The sequence below is a fragment of the Odocoileus virginianus genome, chromosome 24 (genome assembly GCF_023699985.2).
Source record: "Odocoileus virginianus isolate 20LAN1187 ecotype Illinois chromosome 24, Ovbor_1.2, whole genome shotgun sequence".
NCBI lineage: Eukaryota > Metazoa > Chordata > Mammalia > Artiodactyla > Cervidae > Odocoileus > Odocoileus virginianus.
The window spans coordinates 26988220-27013393 of NC_069697.1; the positions used below are offsets into that span (position 1 = coordinate 26988220).

Consider the following 25174-nt stretch of genomic DNA (forward strand, 5'->3'; position numbering starts at 1 on the left):
AAGCGGAAAATGTAACTTGGTAACAGGCAAGAGATGGGGAATGAAGAGACTGCTGAGATGACTTTTAAGCCTAGTTGTTGGGCTTATGCATGGGAGTTCTATTCACTCAGAAGTGGAAACTAGAAGTCTGGGAGACGATGGATAATGTATTAATAATTTTGTGTGAATGTACACATATAGGGAGGGGAAGGTGCTGGTGGTACAGGTGGTGTGAGCATAAATCATACCTAACATTTAATGGATATGTTTGGATAGGTTGAAATCAAAGTTCCTTTAAGATATATAAATGGAGTTGTTAAAAATGTAGTTGGATCTATGATCAGGAGCCCAGGAGAGATCTGAGTTGAAGACACATATTTGGGAGTTACCTATAAATGATAATTAAAGCCACAGGGATGGCTGAAAAGCTCTAGAGAGACAGAGCATTGTTTCTCCATACCAGCAACTGCAGCATCACCTGGGAACCTGACACAAATGCAAATTCTCAAACCTCAACCTGGACCAACTGAATCAGAAACGCTGAGAAGGGACAGGGTCCTGCAATCTGTATATACAAGAAGTTCTCCAGTGATCCCAATGCAGGCTAAAATTTGAGAACCACTGCTGTAGAGTGAGATGTCAAGAGGGCTTGAGGTTTTGCCTTGAGAATTCCAAGATTTAACAGAAGAGGAGGAGCCGGCAAAGATGACTAGGAGCAACAGAAGAGGGGAGTGAGAAAATGCGGAGACTGTTTCTAAAGAAGTGTTTCAAGAAGTAGAGTGGCAAGGGACTGGGACAGGCTGAGCAGTGAACAGGTGCTGAGGAAACAGGGATAATAAGCAGAGACAGTTCTCAGCAGTCTGATCATAAAGGAGAGATAGGATAAAGCTGGAAGTGGTAGACTAAGGAGGATTTTTTTAAAAGGAAGAGGAATGAGCATGCTGATCTGCTGGGGTAAGAATCTGGCTCAGAGGGAGAGGGTGACTGCACAGGAGTGTCGGGGAGGGGACTGCAGCGGCACATCAAGAGGGCAATGCAGCCGTCCGGGGGTGGCGGACGACGGACTTACTACTTAGAGCATTTAGAATTGCTATCCATGGTGATAACAAAAAGCAGACCAACTCTGTGTTGGCTTTATTACCGCTTTTCAAATTTCTACAGATACTGCACCCCTCATTGCTTGCACCAGGGTGGCTCACTCTCATCGCCCTGTCCTTGGTGTCACTGGGTGATAGTATAAGATTTCTGAAAAGGGAGGAGGGGATAGGACCCAAAGCACTGGTGGAAGGACTGCCCTTGGCTAGGACAGAGAGATCACCTTTTCAACCAGAAGGCAGGAGGTCATAAACATGATGGGCACTAATATGGTGAGTTTGAAGTTCTGATAGCAGGAAGCTGAAAGAGCTGCCATCAAATGACTTCTATTTCCCCCATGAGGTCACGTGCAGAACCATCCCTACTGTGAGATGCCATGTCACACTCCCTTGGCCTCCTTTAATTAAATGTCTGATTCGTCAAATCCATGCTCACTTACCAACCTTCTATATGTGATCAAGCTCCCCATGTAGGCCTGCCCGTGGGGCAAGAATGTGCTGACCACACAGACTAGAGTGTACCTCAGTGGTTTCTCATAGTAAATTGATAAACTGGTTTTGGAACATGATTAAGTTTCTATATAACCTGACTACAGGGAGCAGACAGAGCATGGTCCTTTTTATAGTTACATTCCTTACTGTGTTATTTTCTCAGGATCTGATTGCTTTTGCACAAAGTGACTACAGTAAATCTCTGGGCCTACAGAGGCATGGGCCAGATCCATAATTAAGCAGCCAATCAGAGGACTCCCCTTCTGTGCCATGCCTTGCTCAGCAAAAGCTGGCTTTTCATTAGCTGTCGCTGGCCTGATTTCTACCTCTTTTCTCTCAATTCATTTCTACATTCATCTGTTCATTAAGATACTTTAAACTGGCTATCTAGGCATTGACCTACTAGTTTTTACAGGGAGGAATTCCCAAGAATAATGCAGCAAATAAAACAAGGACTTTGGTGAAATCTATTGGTATACCACCATTATTCATTTATTTATTCCACTATTCATTCAACAGATATTTACAAACTATATACTTTGTGCAAGGCTTAACATTAGAACCATGGAGGCTCCAAAGTCCTCAAGGGATTTATAATCCAGAAATAAAAGCAATGATTATTAGTTCCACAAAAAACAGTCATGTGAAAACAGACTCTGATTGCAGAGGGGAAATGAGAAATAAAGAAAAAATTCTTCATAGTAAAAGTGATTAAAGTAGAAACAGGCCATCAGAGGAAATCCTGGATGCTGAGTAACTTCAAAAATATGATGACTTAGAAACAGACAGACTTGCCTAGAGGCAAAGGTTCCAGCAACCCGTCTGGAAATAAGCACAAAAGTGACTCAGGACTTTCTGATATATAAAGAACATGCCAGTCTTTCTGCACAAGTCAGGCTGCAAAAAGGTTTACTTCGGGTTCTTATCCCCAAATCCCCAGGTACTGCAATCTTTGGGTTGTCCTGCAATACTGAATCTGTCCCTCCTTCTTATCTTTGCCTCCCTTGCTTCTCTCCATCACAGTTCATACTCAAGCACTAGATGCAGTTTTTCTATGACCTAGAATCTTCTACCATTGAATCATGTCAGCGACACACAGACACAGTGACTACCACCCAAGTTCTGTATGAATGATTTGATGGCCCTGGGTATTTTTAAAGTGCCTACCACGCAGCAGATGCTCAATTAAGATTCATTTCCTCCTTTCTTTCCTTCTGTTTTCTTTTCCCCCTTCCCTGGTGAGGAAGGAAGGGAAAAAACAGGAACCAACAAAAAAGACAGATCTCCAGTAAGATAGCATTCATTAGTGTAAAAATACTGAGAAGGTTTAAAACCACTTCTCATTACCTACCTTGTGTCTGCGGGATGTAAGGAGACAGGAGTTTTGACCTTTTCTTTTCATAACCCTTCTGTGTGATGTCCCCTAAAATAGCAAGAACAGAAATAGGTTACTCATTATTCTTACTCTGTGGTTGTTCACTGTAAAAATAAAATTAATTACAGAGTGTTACAGAATTACCACATAGAGAGTAGGGAAAAAAATGTATGGTTCTTTGCCAAGGATTTTGCTATGTGTGATTTCCCACAGGCTTGGAGCTGACTTCTTGTGGAAAATTGCAGGGCTGGTCCCTCCCTACACCAATCTAGCGGCGCAATGTGCTACATTCCATGTCAGAGATCCCCAAGTTCCTAGGCACCCCTTGTTTCCATGGCATTTAAGATATACTAAAATGGAATGCGCCAAGGCTAGCAGACAAACGATCTCCTTTCTCTCCAAGGTTTCACTCTGACCAAATGAATGCAACTGACTGGAGAAGTATTCAATTACATAGCTATACAGAACCACATAAAATCACAAGTCTAGAGACGTTAAGGGGAGAAGTCAAGGTTCAGGCACCGGGATGGGATTTCTGGAAGGCCCTTCTGCACCCTAGGACCTGTACTGGAACCCAGAGCTGGAATTCCCACATCTTCTCCACTTGGTTCACTGGTTTGTATTTTTGATATATGTGTATGTCTTTTTCACAAGGTTAAATGGAAAAGTATATGTGAAGCACACAGGAAAGTACATACATGATAAATGCAGTAAGGATTAAACTGATTAACAGAGGAGAAACTATGGCGCTGAAGACTTCAAGAATCTGCTTCGTCCTAAAGAAAGGGTAGAAAATGGATGGGCAGAGAGCAGGGTTAAAAGGACCAGGAAATCAGCAGGAGAACAAAGGGACATTCAAGGGACAGTGAGTAATTCAAAGCTGGGGGAATAAATATATCCGGTGAATAAATACATGTGATGGTGGGGGAGGAAGCCCATACTGATGGATACAGAGATTTGAACTCATGGGTGATGGAACGTCAGATATGTTGGTCTCAGCATTTGACTGATGGAGCAGATGGTGGAGATGAAGCAGGGCTCACTGAACAGCTTCAGTGGAGAAATAACACTCACAGATCATAGAGTGCAGCAAGTTCACTTTTTCTGAGGAATGTGGAACCACAGGTAGAAGCCAGAGAGAGAAGTGCTTGCCCTGCTGCTACTATAGTGATCTGGGCAAGATACTAGTAGCTTAAATCAAAGATAGAGGTAGAAGGGATGAAAAGAAGTGACTGGATTAAGAGAGACGCTACTGAGTAGGAACACTGAGTAGGATTTGATGACTGATTCAGTGTAGGATGGAGATTTCTGGCTTGAGCAACCAGGCAGATGGTCATGATATTCTCTGACAGAGATATACCCCAAGAACTGGGTTGAAGAAGATAAGAGTTGAGCTTATTAGGAAAAGTCTATGAGACACGCAAGAGAAGATGTTCAATCAACAGTTGGCTATATGAATCTAGAATTTTGGAAAGAGATACAGATTTGGAACTATAAGGATATAGATGAAAAATAATACAATCTCTAGAGAAATGTGATTTCTAACAAAATTCAGATTCATCAACTGCACTTCTAGGAATTTATTCAATGATAAAATTCACAGAGGTGTATAAAAATCAACATAAGAATATTCCCTAAGTTATTCTTTGAATGAAAACACTGGAAGGACTCTAGACACTTATCTCATAGACCATGTGTATCAGTGGCTTTCAAATTGGAATGGCTCTACCCTTGAGGGGACAACTGACAATGATTAAACACGGGTTCAATCCTTGGTCCAGGAAGACCCCACAACGCCTGGAGCAACTAAGTCCATGTGCCACAACTACTGAGCCCATGTGCCTAGAATCCATGCTCTGCAACAAGAGAAACCATTGCAATGGGAAGCCGGCTCACCCCAACTAGAGAAAGCTGACGTGCAGCAATGGAGACATTTTTGTCACAACTAGAGGATGGGGTGTTATGGCATTTAGAAGATATAGGCCAGATGCTGCTAAAATCCTGCAATGCACAGGACAAGTCCACAACAAAGAATTAGCCAGTCCAACATGTCAGTTGCACTGAGGATGAGAAACCTTGATCTACAGAAAATTTTGCAGGTATTCCAAATGTACTGCCACAGGAAGCTGTCTAAAATATATTAAGGATAAAAGGTGAGCTGCAGAAGAGTAGGTATAATAGGTCTAATTCTTTTTTAAAAAGCAACATGTTTGCATATATAAAGAAAATAGTCTAGAAGAGCATATATACTTTAACAATGTTTTTCCAAAAAAAGCATGAATGACTTCTATAATCTCAATAAAGTTTTTTTTTCCTGAAGAACAAAGGGTTCAGGACTTTCCTGGTGGTCCAGTGATTAAGGCTCTGAGCTTCTAGTGCATGGGGCCCAGGCTTGATCCCTGGTCAGGGAACTAAGATCCCACATGCTGTAACTAGGAGTCTGCATACTGCAACTAAGACCCAGCAAAGCCAAATAATAAGTGAAACAAATATTTTTTAAAAAAAAAAGGGGGCGGGGAATGAAGGGTTCTGGGCTTCCCTGGTGGTCTAGTGGGTAAGAATCCATCTGCCAATGCAGGGGACATAGGTTCAGGCCCTGGTCCAGGAAGATTCCATAAGACTTGGAGCAACTAAGCCCATGCTCCACAACTACTAAGCCCATGGGCCTAGAGTCCATGCTCTGCAACAAGAGAAACCACTGCAACGGGAAGCCCGCTCACCCCAACTAGAGAAAGCCTATGTGCAGCAATGAAGACCCAGCAGTCAATAAGTAAATAAACACAATTTAGAAAGAGAAAAAGAGCCTGTTCAGCTTCTTTAAAAAAAAAAAAAAAAAAAGAATGGTTCGGTAGGTATGTATTTGTTAACATGATAAGATGGTCACATTATAACAGAAAAAAAGGAACTAAACAGTTTATGCAGCATATTCAATTTTGGGACTAAAAATATTTTTGTACATACAGGTATACACAGAAAAAGAAAATCTAAATTTTAAACACCAAAATGTTAACAGTGGTTAGCTAATACTTGTAAGATTACAAATTGGTTTCAGCTTTTTGTCAATTTTGCTTGCCTGCCTTTTATAATTTTTCTACAATGAGCACCCATTATTTCAAGAAACGATAAAGATTTTAAAATTGCAATCATGACTGCTTACTAGACTGTACAAATTTAACCCCAATGGCCCTTCATCTCTGCTTTCCTAATGAAATAAGAGAAACCCATGGTGCATTTTTGTTAATAAAAACCAAGCCTTGTCAAATTAGCAAACTGAAAACTTTAGGTCATCTCTAACAATACACAAAACTAGCAGGGATGTAGGAGCCCACCAAGGAAATCGTGTCTTTCATTGAAAAAGAAACAAGCATTCTGTCCTATTCTGCACTCTCAAGCTCTCCAATCTCCACTACACACACACTCTCTCTCTCACTCACTCACTCACTGACTTGCACATGTCACTCCCTCACGAGCACAAAGACCTCTTCTGCTGCCTCAGAACAAATCTGATAAAGTAAAAAGTCTTTAAAAGCTTTCTTCAGTGCTTTGACTGCCAACCATTCACTGTCAGTAATTGACAGACTTGGTATCTTGGACATGAATCAACTACCAACCATCTCGAGTTGTAAAAAAAGTCAATCAAGAGAGTCTAATTCAGCCATGCCAATTAGCTCCATTTGTTCCATAAACAAGAAAAGACCCTGAAGAGCCCTAGGAGAAGACACACTGCAGAGAGAAGTGAGAACCCCGGTGATATCACTTACAAATTCCCCGTTCCTCTTCTCTGGGTACAAGACCTACTCGAAAGTCACCTCCTCTGTGACACCTGCCACCATGTGTTAGCCACTTCCTCCGGCACCCCCTTCAGCTCTGCACACACGTCTGTGACAGCACCCAGCACATCACTGGTACTTTGTTCACACATCTGTGTCCCTACTAGACGGTGCACTGGAGGGCAGAGACTGTGTCTTGTTCATCTCTTCAGCCTGCCCACAGCCTGGCACAACAGACACTTGTTGAAGGAGTGACTGAATGAACTGGTAAAATGAAGGCACCGAGGGAATAATAAATCAGACACACGTGCTTGGGTGGAAAACCGGAAATGGGAGAAAAAGAGGTCTTTGCGTTTAGGAGGAGCTGAAATGCCCAGGGAGAGAAATTTAGTGAACCAAAAAGTTTACTGAAGCTTGACAGCTAGACCTCAAAGCTGGCCAGAAAAGCAAAAGAGGAATAAATAATACATAAATCACTGGGCACTAAAGCGGAAGGCACTCTACCAGATAGTGATGTATCCGACAGCCAGAGAGCAAGACCAGACAGAAGGAATTCAGTTATCCCACGTAACTGAATTTGTCATCCATATTGCTGTCACTGCCCCCTCCAGTCTGTGTGCTCACCACCTGCTGCTAAGCACTTTTGGGTGCACTAAAGCAACGCTTGCTAAACTTTTCCAGTTTTTAAGAATCACCCGAGGACCGTGTAAAAATACAAATTTCCAGGCCCTTCCCTTGAAGATTCTGATTCACTAAGTCTGGATTAAGACCCAGATACCTGAGTTTCTAACAATCGCCTTCCAATGAGTCTTAAAGATCAGGACGTTTGCCAATGGCTGCACTAAAGAACTCTGGAGCGTGCTGGGCGGTTTCACTGACACTGTGAGGAGGGTGCGTGAGGAGAAGGCTGTCTCAGCAACACGGCCTCAAGGGAGAGCATGGAGCCTGGGGAGATCACAGACACTAAGTCACATCACAGGCATTCTTACAACAGATTTTTGGCCATCTGGCAAACGGAGCAAAAAGGAGTGCCATGACTATACCTGTATAAAATTTGCATTAAAATGGCACAAAGCTAAGTTAAACCTGTTGTTCGAGTTTTTTAAGTACTGAACAAATATAGGGAGGATTAGCCTTCCCCTCCTACTGGGGTAACGTATTAATATTTCTCCACTGCCATGAACACTCAGAAGAGTAGCCACTTCCTGGGGTCTAGAGGTATGAAGGCACCGGGCCTGATGAGACAGTGACCGAAGACTGTCTAGATGCTTCAGCACCACCACAGTCTTGAGCCAACACTAGACCTATGGAAACACTGACACCCCTATGGGTGTCAGGGGTGGGAGAGAAAGGAAATAATATGTTCCCAACTTCTCTGCTTGCCACCTGGGATCAATGCAAGTGGCTTGGCATGGGCAGCCCACAAATCACCTCCAGGCAGACCGACAGGGCCTGAGAGGAGGCGGGTGTGAGCCTGCCAGCCAACCCAGCCTCTTCAAGGTCAGTGATAGGAGGAATCGTCCCACAAGTCAGTTAGCTGTTGGAGGGGAGTGTATATTTACACTGGTGGGGCGGCACCACGCTGCGGTCAGAACCTACGAGCTAGACACAGCCGCACCTGCAGCACAGCCTCACCACTTCCTGGCTATCTGACTCCAGACAAGTTTCGCTTAACCTCTTGATGAGTCTCGATTTCCATGTCTGCAAAGTGGGGAAGAATAATACCTACCTTGCAAAGTTTTTATCTGTGATTAAAAGTACTCAGTATGAGCTCTCGGTAACTGACAATTCCAACAGCCGCAAACATTCACTGAAGGCCTACCCTACTGGCTAGGCAGGGGCTACGGTGAGCAACTGTGTCCAAAGAGGAGACAGAGCAGATGGGCATCACCAATTCTCCACAGTGTGCGGTGGGCTGTGGAAAGAGGAGGGTTGTGTTCTCCGCTTGGGGAGGGAAAGGAAAGTTGGACAGAGCGGTGGCATGCGGTTTGCGTCTGGGCTTTCTAATATCAGAACTAGGACCTGAACTCGTAAAGATGCAGTCACTTAGTGGTTCACTGGCTTTCCTCCGCTGTGTGGGTATGGCCATGTTTGGCAGTTCCTTTATGATTCTCGTCTCCCAGAGAGAGCAGAACAATGCTAAGTAGTTCTCACGGATGACCCTGGGCAGCACTCTGAGCAATGAGGTGCTAAATAAACACAGGGTCTGAGAAATTCTGGAGGGCCACCAAGTCAGATGTATACAGGGTGTTGTTGGACAGAGAGCAAGAATTGCAGCTCCAGCCATAATCTCTTTCTGCTCCAAAGGAAGTAAAAAGGGATGTGCCATGCAGCCCAGCCTCAAAGTCACAGCTAGTCAGTCAGAGGGGGTAACAGCTGGGGGATCTGGAAGATTCTGTAAAAAAAATATTTTTGAGCACTGAATGGGTGACACAGAGTGTTAAGCAAAGCTGAATAAAACAGTTTCCACATCTTCAAGAAGTTCCAGGTCTAGGGACTTCCCTGGTGGTCCACACTCCCAATGCAGGGGGCCCAGGCTTAATCCCTGGTCAGGGAATTAGACCCCACATGCCGCAACTAAAGATCAAAGATTTCATATGCTGCAACCAAGATCCCACCCAGCCAAAAAAATAAATATTAAGGAAAAAAAAAAAAGAAGTTCCAGGTCTAAATAAATAATTACAATAAAAGTGACAAGGAAGACACTAGAGATTAGTACAAAGTTCTACATGAGTATGAAGGAAATAATGGTGATAAAAGATAATTATAATATACAGTAAGAGTAAGTACATAGCAACAACACTCATCAAGGGCTTACTATATATCAGGCTCTGTTAGAAGAGGCTCAGGCAGTTTTATCAGCTGCTATCACCATCATTCCCTATGTTATAGGTGAAGATACTGAGACACAGGAAGTTTAAGCAACTTTCGCACAATCATATCTAGTAAGTGCTAGGATCAGGACCTGAACTCAGAGAGACTTGGCTCCAGGAGCCACTTTCTTAAACACAACACTGCATTCATTTTCAGAAAGAAGTTCCAAATTCAGCTTTAGAAAGATTGGGACGACTTCACAGAAGTTTCTCTTGGACTGGGTCTTGAATGATGACAGACAGACAGACACTGAGGGTGAAGACACAACTTCTCAAACTCTCAACTGTGGAAGAGAACGACATTCCTGGAGCAACAGGCAGATGTGTAAAGCTGTAAAGTCAATCTCCCATGAACCAGGAAGGAAAATGGCCTTACTGCTGCTCCTGCAGGCCCAGGCAGACAGAAGGATCAACATGGGATCCTCAGACACTTGAAATTTAGGACTGATATTTATCTCATGGGTCATCAATTTACTTCCCTCTTCATTAAATGCCTCTATATAATAAGGCCATCATTCTAAATTTTCAAAATCTTCTGACAATTCATTTAATCTGCCAGAGTCCTCTTCGGTAAACAGGAAAGGTGTTACCTTTATGACAGAACAAGAAACTGAGGCATGAAAAGATAAATGTCTCGTATAAGGATATACAGCTAGACTAGAATCTAGGTCTGTGGTCTTCTCTTAGTGTTCTTTGTCCATTGTTCATTTGTAGGTGGTCCCCCTATATCAGATGCAATAGAAGTATAAAACTAACCTATTGTTCATAAAATGAATAGCATGAGATAAACAACTTCTGTGACTCACTCCAAAACATACATGACTGTCAAGAAGGCATTAAATACCACTACCACCACCACCCTGCCTGCAACAGAGCTCTGGGTGAATTGTCTTGTTTAGTCATTTTTTAAGTGAGAGCCAACTGGAGAAAATGTCCAAGTGCAGTTTAAAAAAAAAAAGTCAGCAAGAAGTGATTACACATCATTACTAAATACTCAGCTAAGGGAGAGTGGGGCCTCTCTGTTTTGTTAAGGAGTAATTAGGAGGGAGAGAAATGAGAGCCTGAGAGAGAAAAGTTCTGGAGTCATCACCTGCAAATCCACACCTGTATCTAAAACCCGCTCTATCCTCTACACGTACATCTTTGACAAGGAAGGTGGGAAATGTTGGCTATGACTGGAGATGGGGAGTGGGGCTGGGGTTATGGCTGTTAGGAATATAAGCACACACATAGAGAGAAAGAGCCAAAATGCAGCCAAGAATGTGAATGAGGTCAATCTTAGCAAAACTGAAAAGGCAGAGGCTTGGATCATGTCCAGGAGACACTGGCTAGAAGACAAAGAAAGTTTTCTATTATTAAATTTTACCATGTTCTTCTTACAATGACAATTCCATTCAATCAATTATATGTACCAGCCACCTTCCTCCAAACATCCTCCTTTCAGAGGTAATATATAAAGGTTCACAAACACACAGAAAGGCTCATCATCACAGAAAACAATAGCCTTACCCCTTAAGCCAAATCTAGGGCATTTTGACCTTTATCTCCCCCTACCAAGTGGCCAAAAAGACTCCAAAGAATGTGAAACCCTAAATTACTTTTAAAACTCTCTGAAGTGTCTTTTTACAAGTAGGGAGGACTAATTTTATGTTGAAGGAGGGTGAAAAGATAGTCTAGCCAGAAATAAACTGGTAAAACAGTTCTTCTGCTGGAAGATGAGAATTTTTATTTTATCTATTTAATAATTTTTCTGTTGGGGGAAAAAATCAGTGATAAAATATTCAAAGATTAGTTGTCTCTTCTTTTAACTTTGCTAATCTTACTAAAGATTTTCAAAAGAATTTAACTTCAGGATATTCACATTTTCATTCTCGGTAGATGTCCTCTCACCTCATTTAGGACAGTAACTAGACATTTCCCACATCAGGAACTTGAGAATAAGCCCAGACTGCTTTCTCCCAAAACTCAAATCATAGAATTGTTTTGGCTGTTTTCTAGGTCAAATATATATGACTTCTTACAGATGGTATTTCACCTAAGGCACCATGCAAGTTCAAACAAATAAAAAGCAACAGAATGAAACCCTTGAACTGCACTGAGAAACTGAACTCTTAAGTCTACTACATCATCGGGCAGCTGGCTAAAGTAATTCATCTAATGCAAAAGGTATGTTTGTGTGTCCATCAGAAAAACTGTGTCTGCAAATAAGAAATTTGCTATTCAAATGACCTAAATATGTTTAACCAGGACAGGAGGAGAACGAAGCCCTGAGATGGTTTAGCTGGTAGAAAAAGCACAGGGTTCGGCATGAGGTGGACCTGGGTTTGGACCCTCAGTCTGCCATTTACTGGCTCCTTGACAAGTTACTGAACAACTCTGCCTCAGTTTCATAATAGGTAAAACTGGAATAACTCCTACCTTGAGTGCTTATGATGAGTCTTGAATGAGAAAATACATGCAAAAATTCCTGGCACAAGGCACACATTAAACTAGTTTTATTTGACACCACCCCAGCCCTAGCCCCACCCTTAAGTCCTAACATTAGCTTTACCCTTAAAAGGGTGATTTAGAAAATTCTGGGTTGGTAGGTTCTCTTAAAAAAAAAAATTTTTTTTTAAAGAGTAGAGAGTACATTAAGTGTCTTCCCAGGTGGAGCCAGAGGTAAAGAACCTGTCCGCCAATGCAGGAGACATAAAAGACAAGGGTTTGATCCCTGGGTCGGGAAGATCTCCTGGAGGAGGGCATGGCAATCCACTCCAATATTCTTGCCTGGAGAATCCCATGGACAGAGGAGCCTGACAGGCTACAGTCCATAGGTTTGCAAAGAGTCAGACACAACTGAAGCGACTTAACACACACACAAAGACACGTGGTGGCAGTTCTACAGCCTGAGCAGTTCAGTTCAGTTCAGTCGCTCAGTCGTGTCCAACTCTGCGACCCCATGAACCGCAGCACGCCAGGCCTCCCTGTCCATCACCAACTCCAGAAGTCTACGCAAACCCATGTCCACTGAGTCGGTGATGCCATCCAACCATCTCATCTTCTGTCGTCCCCTTCTCCTCTTGCCCTCAATCTTTCCCAGCATCAGGGTCTTTTCACATGAGTCAGCTCTTCACATCAGGTGGCCAAAGTATTGGAGTTTCAGCTTCAACATCAGTCCATCCAATGAACACCCAGGACTGATCTCCAGGATGGACTGGTTGGATCTCCTTGCAGTCCAAGGGACTCTCAAGCGTCTTCTCCAACACCACAGTTCAAAAGCATCAATTCTTCGGTGCTCAGCTTTCTTTATAGTCCAACTCTCACATCGATACATGACTACTGGAAAAACCATAGCCTTGTCTAAAAGAAGGAAAAGTGACATCAAAGAGGAGGTACAAATATCTAAACCAGAAATAAGCAAATTAATTCAAAGAAATATATGTAAATAAAACAGTGCCAATATGCACAAAACAGGATTACATGTATCCAACTATGGATGTCATAGTTTTAATTTAGGGCTCAAACTGCAAATGCCTAGCGGGGGAAAATACAAGGAAAAAAAGATAATTTTCTTTACAACTTCTTCTTTTCCCTGATTTTTATCTTTAATTTTCCTTAGAAAATTAGAAAACAGTTTCTTGCAAGAACAGCTAGGCATATTCAATTACTCTGCCTTTATTCTAGCATCCATGAGAATGACTTCTTTTAAAACTAGGCAGTAAGTAATAACAGCTATGCTGTTCACTGAATCTAAATTAAACAGTGCATGGTGCCAGGCATTCTTTATCAGTGGTGCAGATAAAATTAACAATGAATCAAAAACCTAAGTATGTCCTCTCACAAGTACAGAAATTCAGTGAAAATTTCTAAATAGGAAGAATTTTGTTGGTAGCCAATTCATACTGCTCTGGAAACCAAAGATGCACAGGGCAAAATATAAGCAGAGAGAATAAGCAGCTTGTTTGATCTCAGATTCCAGGTGTCAGAAGACTTATATTTTCCTCCAAACTAGCTCGCTGATCCTGCACAAGCCATTATACACTTCTCTGGGCCTCAGTTTCCATATCTGCAGGAATTAAGGATAAAATGATCTCTAAAGCCTTCTTTTGGCCAACATTCGATGGACGCCACTTGCCTGGCACTGCTATGTGTGACAAGGCAAAACGAGGGAAGGAATCGAGTAGGCAACAGGACAGATAAGCTCTGGGAACGACACATACATCCTCACAATTGGTGTAGGAGGTGGGAGCTGAAAGCTGGGGTGTGAATGATATCACCAGAGGGAGTGCAGTGTGAAAAGAGGAGTCGGCCAAAAAAGGAATCCTGGAGAAAACTAACATTTAAAGAATGGGTAGAAGGGAAAAGGATGATACTGGGACACAGCAGGGAGGCCAGGAAGGAACTGGGGGAAGGAAGAGGGGAGAAGAGGGACAGTGAGAAGGAGACGATGAATAATGCATACTGTCACAAACGTAAAATCAGAATCAGAAAATGCTTGCCTGAGTTGGCAACTAGATCACCAGTAGTGGACTAATTAAAGGAACTTGAGGACAACAGTTATTCAGAGTACTAAAGAGACCAGCGGTGAAGTGAGGCTAACAAGATTTTTTTCTTTCAGTATGCTTTGTTATAAAGTGAACAAAATATGGAGCAGTATCTACAGGAGGCTACAGAGTCCAGGAGAGTGATGGGCACATCTTGAAGATGGACAAGATTATATATTACAGAGAAAGAGCTATTAGAAAGACAGTGAAAAACACTCAACTGACAACAATCAAGAACTTCCAACCTGCAAAGCACTACTTTAGAGGAACAAGACAGAAGAGGACAGATGTGGTTCCGAAATGTAGAGTCACGGTCATGAGTCCCCCAGCACAGAGAGATACCCAAATGACAATGCCATAATGAAAGACTTAATCACCAGTTTGATAAGGGCTGCACAGAAGTCATTTGGGGCTAAGAGGGCTCTGACAGGTTTCAGCAGGCATGTTGCTCAGCTCAAACTTACAGACAGGTCCACATGCCAGACCTGACCTAGTCTGGGCACCTGGACAAGACTGCTCTGAGGAAGTGAGTGACGTTTAAGCTGAGATTTTTTTTAAAAAATAAATAAATATATTTAAATATTTCGAAAATGACACAGGAGCCGGCAGGACAGGCAGTGGGCTTGCAGCGGTGCTAAGTTCATCCCTTGAGAAGACCTTGAGAGGGACACATCTGAGAGCCAGCTCAACTGGTCGGGGGTGGGGCGAGTGGTTTGGTAGGGGGGTGGTGAGGTAGGGGAGGCAGCAGGGTCCAGATCCTGCAGGGTCCTGGAGACCACGTGACAGTTCAGGGATTTCATTATAAATGAGAGAGAAAGCCTTTGAAGGGCTTTATTAAGCAGAAGGGTAACAGGATCAAACATCGCCAAGGAACAAGCTAAATGATAAGGACTGAAGCTCCTGAAAGGGTCAGAAGGAATAAGAGTCAGAGTTGGGAGTAGGGGTACCTCTCAATCAATCAATACTGAGGGCTCAATCAATACTGAGACTAGGGTCTGTGTCCTTGATCTGAGTGCTTCCTGGGTTTGGAGGGCTATCCTCCACCTTCAGGCTGCCTGGCAGAGCTTAAGAGGAGCTGGAAACTCTGAAGCAGTCACCTCAAGTAGACAGCAGCCTTTTTAATCCCTCTCTATTCAAATATTATCATTTTCTGTGTCTGTCAGGATGCAGAAAAGATTGAAGGCGGTATAGGACTTTAATGATATCTCTTTCTGATAAGAATGGGTAAGTAAATACAGTTGTTCAAGGAGTGCTGGAGGTGGGGTGCGGGAAAGAAGACAAAGAGGCTCTGGTCTGATGATCTCTAAATTTCTTCCTGAGTAGCAGTCAAAATAAAGGTTTTTAACCTATTTCCACCCTCCCTTCTACTTTCAATTAGTATTAATACTAATACATGCAAAGTTCTTAGTTCCTAGCACAGAGGAAGCACTTAATAACATCTGCTACTCTAATGGAAAATTCTGAAAGAGATGGGAATACCAGACCACCTAAACTGCCTCTTGAGAAATCTGTATGCAGGTCAGGAAGCAACAGTTAGAACTGGACATGGAACAACAGACTGGTTCTAAATAGGGAAAGGAGTACGTCAAGGCTGTATAATGTCACCCTGCTTACTTAACTTATATGCAGAGTACATCATGAGAAACGCTGGGCTGGAAGAAGCACAAGCTGGAATCAAGATTGCCAGGAGAAATATCAATAACCTCAGATATGCAGATGACACCACCCTTATGGCAGAAAGTGAAGAAGAACTAAAGAGCCTTTTGATGAAAGTGAAAGAAGAGAGTGAAAAAATTGGGAATCAAGATTGCTGGGAGAAATATCAGTAACCTCAGATATGCAGATGACACCACCCTTATGGCAGAAAGTGAAGAACTAAAGAGCCTCTTGATGAAAGTGAAAGAAGAGAGTGAAAAAGTTGGCTTAAAGCTCAACATTCAGAAAACTAAGATCATGGCATCCAGTCCCGTCACTATATGGCAAATAGATGGGGAAACAGTGGAAACAGTGGCAGACTTTATTTTTTGGAGCTCCAAATCACTGCAGATGGTGACTGCAGCCATGAAATGAAAAGATGCTTACTCCTTGGAAGATCAGTTATGACCAACCTAGATAGCATATTAAAAAGCAGAGACATTATTTTGCTAACAAGGTCCGTCTAGTCAAGGCTGCGGTTTTTCCAGTAGTTGTGTATGGATGTGAGAGTTGGACTATAAAGAAAGCTGAGCGCTGAAGAATTGATGCTTTTCAACTGTGGTATTGAAGACTCTTGAGCGTCCCTTGGACTGCAAGGAGATCCAACCAGTACATCCTAAAGGAAATCAGTCCTGTGTTCAATGGAAGGACTGATGCTGAAGCTGAAACTCCAATACTTTGGCCACCTGATGAGAAGAACTGACTCATCTGAAAAGACCCTGGTGGTGGGAAAGACTGAAGGCAGGAGGAGAAGGGGACGACAGAGTATGAGATGGTTGGATGGCATTACCAACTCAATGGACAGGAGTTTGCATAAACTCCAGCAGCTGGTGATGGACAGGGAGGCCTGGCCTGCTGCAGTTCATGAGGTCACAAAGAGCTGGACATGACTGTGCGACTGAACTGAACTCTAATGGCAGAGGGAGTTAACTAAAGAAATGAGAGTGTGCGAGGCACTGCCAAGGGTCCAGAGAGACAGGAGAACAGAGCTTCTAGTGGCACCAAGTTCCAGCTCTGTGATTTTCTCCAGTAACCCCGAGAGAGGGCTGATAGTTGAATAATTTACAGCTGGGTCTTAGCAGGAAATGAAAACTCAAGATGACAGGATCCAAGCTAGTAAGTATTTATTAACAATTAACTAATAGTAAATACTTGTTGAATAAAAGATTGATATGACTATCAACCCAACTTCTATAACTTTTTTAAGTTTCTGTGGAAAAAGCACTCGATTCATCTTGAATACATCACCCTCCAGAAGAAATGATAGCATTCCAAAAGGAGAGAGTGCTAAAAGGAACCAGGGGAAGGGAGATACAGAAAGGTTCCCTGCTAGGCTGATTCTCCCTTCCCACTTCCCATACCTGCTTTTCATTTCTCACTGTGAACCTATTCAAGACCCAAAGAACCTCCCCCAAAACAAACAAATGATTAAAGACAAAAGCCATGAAAAAAGTGATAAAGAATAAAGAAGACGGAAGATTAATTTATGTTGTAAAGAAGATGCTAAAAACTAAAATTTTCTTGGGCATTTCCTCCTAAAATGCCAGGGGGACAGGGTAGAGTCTATAAATGAAGAGAATCCATGGCTAATTCATGTCAATGTATGACAAAAACCACTACAATATTGTAAAGTAATTAGCCTCCAACTAATAAAAATAAATGGAAAAAAAAAAAACTTGAATAGTTTAGACATTCATATGGATTCAAAACTCTGAAAGTATAGGGCATTTTATGTGATTTTTTAGAAAGACTTTTTTCTTTCAATAACAAATTTAAATTGAAATATTCATTTAACTATTTCATAATGGTATTAATGGGATTCCCAGGTGGCTCAGTGGTAAAGAATCCACCTGCTAATGCAGGAGGCACAGGAGACACTGGTTCAACCCCTGGGTCGGGGGAAGATCCCCTGGAGGAGGAAATGGCAACCCAGTCCAGTATTCCTGCCTAGCACAGAGGTCCCGCCAGGCACGGTCAGAGGAGCCTGGAGGGCTACAGTCCATGGGGTCACTAATAGTTGGACAAGACTTAGCAACTGAGCACTCATGCCCTCAATGGTATTAAAGAAATATTATCACTTACACTGTATAATAGGAGCTTGAACACTGCATAACTACACAAACAGCAGGTATTACCGTTTGTTTTCTGTGTCATACTACACACCTTAGTATCCACTTATATTAACTTTTACACTCTAAAAAAAAAATAAATAAATGAAGAGATAATTGCTGGTACAGGGAGTGGGCTCTGTGGAACTTGGTGGAAACTGAGAAGGTTCAGGTTCAGGTGAAAGAATGACTGATGGGACAGGTTACTACAGAAGGGGATGGGGAAGGAGAAAAAGAGGATAAAGCTATCAGAGGAAGAAAATGGATTTCCTAAACCCAACAGGGTCCACTCTGAATCAGACTTTCATAAAAGATGTTCAGACACTACTGCCAGTTCCTCTTTTACCATGTCAAAATTTAAAATAACTAGCTGGTGGTCACTATTTTTAAAGATTAAATAAAAACAACCCATACGCCTCAATGCAGCCTCAGCAAAAAATAAATGTTAAATGTTCATAATTCTCTTAGGAATACAGGCTCCCTGAGGAATGGTGGATAAACAAGCAACAAGAATAAAAATGCTCTTGCAGCTATAAAACTTGTAATAGAAAGTTGCTCATGGTTTTTCACAGGTTCAGGAGCTGATATCCTTAGCAGGTAAAAAAAAAACTAGCATGAAAGAAAGAAATGGGATAAAGTGCTTAAGGATTTTTACAAATGACTCAATTTTGAATACATTATAGGAGCTGTAACTTTTGGTTTGGCTGATATAGAATAGTTTCTTTCTTTCTGTAATGTGTGTGTCTCCTGTTCCCCTGAAGATATTTAAATCTCCAATACCATTACTAAAAAATCTACTTCTTTCCTGCAATTTCACTTAGAGAAAAAAAAAAAAAAATCCCTTCCCAAAATAGCAAAGACAACAATGCGAGGAATAATCCTTCAGAGTCTGAACAGATATTTCCTGTACTTCACTCAATGTACTAATCACAAAGTTAGGAATTGAAAGGAAAAAAACACCACTACTGACACTTACCTTCACTAACAACAAAATACCCAGCACACCACTCTTGCCCTACCCTCACCTCCCTACAAAACAATAAGACAATCCTTGCTACATGTCTGAATATTACAAAAAATAAACTTTGAAAGCTATCAATATATGGAAATGTGAATATTAAGCAGGGTACGATGTAAGTAAATGAGAAAAGCCATTATTCTAGAATAAAAGCTAGAAATAATCAAGTTGGATCTGTTCAATTAGTAGTTGTATACTTAGATATTTTTAAAAACTTTACTAAATTTATTCATTAAAATATTTTGTCATCGTGAATTTGAAATCCTATTTCTTTATTCCCATTCCCATCTGAAACAAGTATTTTTGCAATGTTGATTTTTCAGAAGGCAATTATGATATTTTAACAGAACATGAAAGATGAGGAAACAGTATAAAAAACCAAGTACAAAATTCAAGAACAAGCAGTTTGTGTGCCAACGAGTTTAAAGACAGATAAATGCCCCCATCATCTCTTCTTCTCTCCTCCAGAAGATAATTTTTAGCCCAGTAAAACAACAACCCTCAGGATAAAAACCACATTCCCCAGTCCCCTCACAGCTAGGTGTGGTCAAATAGCGGTTCTGGCCAATGCGGTTTGGACAGAAAGAATGTGTTTAACTTCCAGGTCCTGCTCTTTAAGGGAAAAAGCACGTCCTCCCTTTTTCTCCCTTTCTGACAGCTGAAATGGGATTGTGGTGATCAGCCATCTTGGACACAGACTGATGGCCAGATCCAAGAACTGTGAAGTTCAGAACAGAAAGAGCCCAGAGTCTGATGACCTCATGGAGCAGAGTGGCCCCACTGGTGCAGAGTATTACATGGCACAGAAATCAACTTCTATCAGGTTTAAGTATCTGTTATCTGGGGTTTCTCCTACATACAGTCAAACTCAAAATCCAACAAGTACATAGTAAATGAGATGATTTCCAGTCTGTGACAGCAAATAATTGCTGCTACTTGGTGTCCCCACCAGAACCACAAACCTTGGCACTAAAACTGTTAAAAGCTAATTTAACTATTAGATAGGTAAGACACAGTCTTATAAACTTCTCACTGTGTTAACCTTCCTGATGAATCTTTTTACATACTCCATCTTACATAAATGTGATTTTGATCCAGGCTGAATTCTTTTAAAGTAAATCTGGTTTACTTATTTAAAATCAAAACATTGCAAAGCAAACTCTCTGCAAAGTTATCTAAAACCACACTCTAAAAGTCTTGAACTGGACTTATCAATATACTGTGTGTGTTAAACATTTCTGATAGATGCTGTTCCCATGAAAGGTTTTTAGCATAATCAGGATGGCATTTCTGCACTGTGCATGCATGCATGCTCAGTCATGTCCGATTCCTTGCAACCCCATGGACTGTAGCCTGTCAGGTTCCTCTGTCCATGGGATTATCCTGGCAAAAATAATGGACTGAGTTGCCATTTCCTACTCCAGGGGATCTTCCCAACCCAGGGATCAAACCTGTGTCTCCTCCAGCTCTTGCATTGGCAGGCAGATTCTTTACCACTGAGCCATTTACTACATAGCTCAGTGGTAAAGAATGTAGTAAATGGGAAGCCTATTTATTACACTGTACTTGTGTTTATTTTTATTCTTAAAGTTAAAACAGCAATCATTTGATACGCTGAGTTCCCCAACAAAACATTATCTAAATAAACTCCTAGTTAGTTAGAAATGGATGCTAGAGGGGCTTCCCTGGTGGCTCAGTGGTAAAGAATCTGCCTGCCAATTCAAGAGACACAGGTTTGATCCTTGATCCAGGAAGATCCCACATGTCATGGAGCAACTAAGCCTGTGTGCCACAACTATTGAGCCTGTGCTCTAGAGCCTGAGAGACACAGTTACCTGAGCCCATGTGCCACAACTACTGAAGCCTGTGCGCCGGAAAGCCTGTGCTCCACAACAAGAGAAGCCACAGCAATAAGAAGCCTGGGCACTGTAACTAGAGAGTAGTTACACTTGCCACAACTAGAGAAAAAGCTCAAGCACCAACGAAGACCCAGCACAGCCAATAAATAAATAAAATAGATAATTAACACAAATTCCAATCACCAGTGTGACAAATGTTGAAAGACAACAGCCTGGAAATAAGCAAAATGTTTGAGGAATGACGTTTTCCCTCTGTTTACAGACAGCTTGCTATACCAGAGCCATCAGTAATTCCAGGAAACTCTCTGAGCTTCAACCAGAGCAACTCTGCTGTTACTGGGTATACTCAATTGTGCTTCAGTATAAGACTCTGCTTGGACAAAAACCCCTCACCTTAGCCAAAAGATTTTAAAACTACCTAACTATAGATGGTAGGCACAGAGCAATAGGCATATAGCTACCACTAAAAAGAAAGCTGTCAAACAATTGAAGAAAGTATTAATAAATCATTGGAAAGACCTGATTTGATGAAAAGCAGTAATGAGATTACTGTTTTAAAAAAAAAAAAGTTTAAAATTTTGTGGATCTGTCCTAAAGTCAAAAAGATCTAGATTATAAGCCTAGCTCATCACTCATCAACTATGTCTCTTTAGACAAGTTACTTAAGGTTCCTGGGTCCTTGTTTTTTCCATCTGTAAAAGCAGGAAACCTGTACTTATCTCATAGGACTGTTAACAGGATTAAGTGACTACCTCTGCAAAGTTCTTAGCAAGGTGCTTAGTCCAGAGGTGGTGTTCAGTCACTCAGTAGCTAAGTCCTGTCTGACTCTTTGCAACCTCATGGACTGCAGCACACCAGCTTTCCCTGTACTTCACTGCCTTCCGGAATTTGTTTGCTCAGATTCATGTCCACTGAGTCAGTGATGCCATCCAACCATCTCATCCTCTGTTGCCCCCCTCTCGTTTTGCCCTCAATCTTCCCCCACATCAGACAGTCTTTTCCAATGAGTCGGCTCTTTGCATCAGATGGCCAAAGTTTATTGGAGCTTCAGCTTCAGCATCAATCTTTCCAATGAATATTCAGGGTTGATTTTCTTTAGGATTCACCAGTTTGATCTCCTTGTTATCCAACAATTCTCAAGAGTCTTCTCCAGTGCCACAATTTAAAAGCATCAATTCTTCGGTGCTCAAACTTCTTTATGATTCATCTCTCACATCTGTACATGATTACTGGAAAAACCAGGGCTTTGACCTTATGAACTGCTGTCAGCAAAATGAGGTCTCTGCTTCTTAAAACGCAGTCTAGGATCAATAAATGTTACGCCCCTCCTTATTCACTCTGCCACCAAACATCAGAATCTCAGAACAAATTACAAACAAAAGAATTCTGAAGTGGGTTGTATGCCTTTTTGCAATGGGTGATATTTATGTTGGAGATGAGCTAAAAACACTTCCCTGGATGAAACCGTACCCTTACTCAAAAATTTGTACATCTGTGTTGAGAGCAGCATTATTCACAACCAAAAAGTAGAAACAATCCAAAAGTCCAACAACTGACAAAGGAATAAACAAAATGTGGTATATCCAAACACAGAATATTATCCAGTAATAAAAAGGTACACACTGGGCTTCCCAGGTGGCGCAGTGGTAAAGAACCCACCTGCCAATGCAGGAGACTCAGGAGACACAGGTTCGATTCCTGAGTTGGGAAGATGCCCTGGAGAAGGAAAAGGCAACCCACTCTAGTATTCTTGCCTGGGAAATCCCATGGACAGAGGAGACTGGTGGGCTACAGTCCATGGGGTTGCAAAGAGTTGGACACGATTCAGTGAGCATGCATGCATACACACACACACACACAGGTACATGTTACAACAGAGATGAACCTTGAAAACCTTATGCTAAATGAAATACACCAGTCACAGAAGACTGCATTTTGTTCGACTCCATGGACACAACTGAGTGACTGAGCACACACATTTACATGAAATGTCCAAAAGAGTCAAATCCATAGATATAGAAAGTAGAAGGGGTTGAAGGCATGGGAAGTGACAACTAATGGATATGGGGCTTCCTCTCGTGGTGATGAAAGTGTTTTAAAATTAAGACTGCAATAAAGGTTGCATTGAACTTACTAAAACACACTGAATTGCATACTTTAAATGGGTCAATTATGTGGCATGTGAATTATACCTCAATGAAGCTTTTAAACAAACCTCACTGCATCTAAAATATCATGAATCAAATCACAGCTATTGAAAATATACTGCTAGAAAACAGACTACACTGGTGGGTATGTGTATATAAAACCTCTAATGTCATTTTATAATGTCTCCAGCAGTTTATCATGTTTACTTCTTTCTACTCATTACATGCAATGGATGCCTTATCTCCTGTGTACTTCCAATGATACCAGCTATGTGCCATACTTGGGAAAACTGAGAAGAGCCACTCAGCTTACATCCCTTGTGGAACTCTAATTGATAAACATTCTTTTTTTTTTATAAACATTCTTTTAAAACAAACAGAACATTGATGAAAACTGACCACATCAAGAGACCATAAAGTAAGTTATAAACATTTCAAAGTACTGCTAACCTACAGACCACTTCATCTGTCAACAATACAATATAAATCAATAAAAGATAACTTTTTAAAAAGACCAGCTATAAAAAAAAGTCCTCTGTTGTGCCATTTACTTGTACTATATACTTGCATATGTAACACATGTATACTGCCACTTGATAATGTTAGTTCACAAGGAAATAGCTGAGGCCGGGTGTATGTTTGCATACTGCCAACAGATTTCCTTGTTATATCTAATACATTTGTTTCTCAAAAAATGTATATAACCAATCATTTTTAGGAGTACTTGAGAATTTGCTATTTAAAGCATTCATGGAGTAAATATTTTTGTATTATAAATAATTATTGCCTAACTCATCTGCACTTAATTCTTTCAAAAGCTTATTCTGTATTTAGCAGAGTATTCAGTACTGCATGAAATGCAAAACAATGCAGAGAAAGGAATTTGGTGCTCTGGTCAGTGCCAAGGTCAACATTTCCCCAAAGTGTTCTTTTAGTTCAGCAAGCCAAGGCCTGGAACCAGTCCACGGCTTTATAATCCTTGTGGATTTATCCTTGAGCAGTTCCTGAGAAAAGACCTCCACTGGGTCCTATCTCAGCAGAAAAATGGGGCCAGGCTTCAATCACCTGAGGTGACCAAGAGGTGACCAAACTGGCTTAAAAATCTGAAGGACAGCCAACGATCTCCCTCATCACTGAAATGGAGTGCCAAGTCATAGCTTTCCCCTCTCTTTTCCAGGCCAATGTCACTGAACCACTTGAGCCTCTTTTGAAAGACCTAATTCACAATTGCTTGCTTTCTATCAGACTAGAGCAGTCTTCACATGAAGACAAAGCTAAATGCTCATTTCTCGGACTGGGATGCGCTCTTCTGCTGGTTCACCCACTCTGCCTACTCCTCTTCTCAGACCTGGACATATCAAAGGCAACACTATATTCTTTGCTAATTTATAAAAAGGCATGATCGTGTCAATCTTGTCAATGCAATGATCTCTTTAAATTGACATCACTTGTTTATTTGCTTGAGAAAAACAGTTACAGCAAATAGGAAGTACTGAATTTTAACTTGGATACCAATTACACTGCTGATGTATTATACATAAACTTTGATACAACCATAGCATTTGTTGAGTATGCAAATCCCTGCTCTATTTCTACCTCATCTCTTTCTTCTAACAACAGATTCCTAGAAAGGAAGATGGAAACTATTGACATTTAGTAAACTAATATACAAGCTTTAAGTTTGAAACCTATGAACTTGCTCAAGGCTGACAAGGAAGATTTCCAGAACTCCGAGCGTTCCTCTGTGATCCAGCCCTGAGTGGCTCGTAACGAGAGAGAGAACTTCTGTTCTCTGATCACAGGATCATTATGTTCAATTATATAAGAGAAGCAGTAACTGCGGCAACCAGGAGAGCACAGAGCAGAAAACACAGGGGTGAAGACTGTGCCTAGCGCCAAAATCACATGCAAACAGATCTGGGCTCTTAGAGATGTGGTATGAGCAGGGTAAGATCTAAGTGCTAGGACAAAAGTCACAGGTTAATTACAAAGCAGAGTGTAGTAAGAATGCCTAGAAACATTACAAAGGCCACCAAAAACATCCTACTGTGAGGTACTGTGACATGCTGGTTAGTGCCCCAAATCTGGAGCCAGATGCTTGGGTTTAATTCCGGCTCTGCCACTTACTAAAAACTGTTTGCAGAAGCAAGAGAAGTGTCCACTGAACTGGTCAAGATGTAAAAAGCCAGTGTTTAAAAATCTTAAAATACACAAAACATAAAAAGCAAAGATCCTTGA

At 41.5% G+C, this 25174-nt stretch overlaps 1 protein-coding gene and 1 long non-coding RNA gene across 4 annotated transcripts in view; one reads left to right on the forward strand and one right to left on the reverse strand.

The window, feature by feature from the left end:
• Positions 1-25174, reverse strand: part of DIP2B (disco interacting protein 2 homolog B) — a 224634-nt gene that overhangs the window by 109305 nt on the left and 90155 nt on the right. For all 3 annotated transcript variants that reach the window (XM_070454439.1, XM_020908151.2, XM_070454438.1), the window contains exon 2: positions 2917-2988. In XM_070454439.1, the coding sequence (XP_070310540.1) occupies positions 2917-2988 (72 nt within the window). The remainder of the gene's footprint in view (positions 1-2916; positions 2989-25174) is intronic.
• On the forward strand, positions 3311-14494 carry LOC110146987 (uncharacterized). Its single transcript, XR_002316713.2, has 3 exons — positions 3311-3555; positions 11582-11749; positions 14184-14494. It is a non-coding gene; the product is annotated as an uncharacterized lncRNA (long non-coding RNA).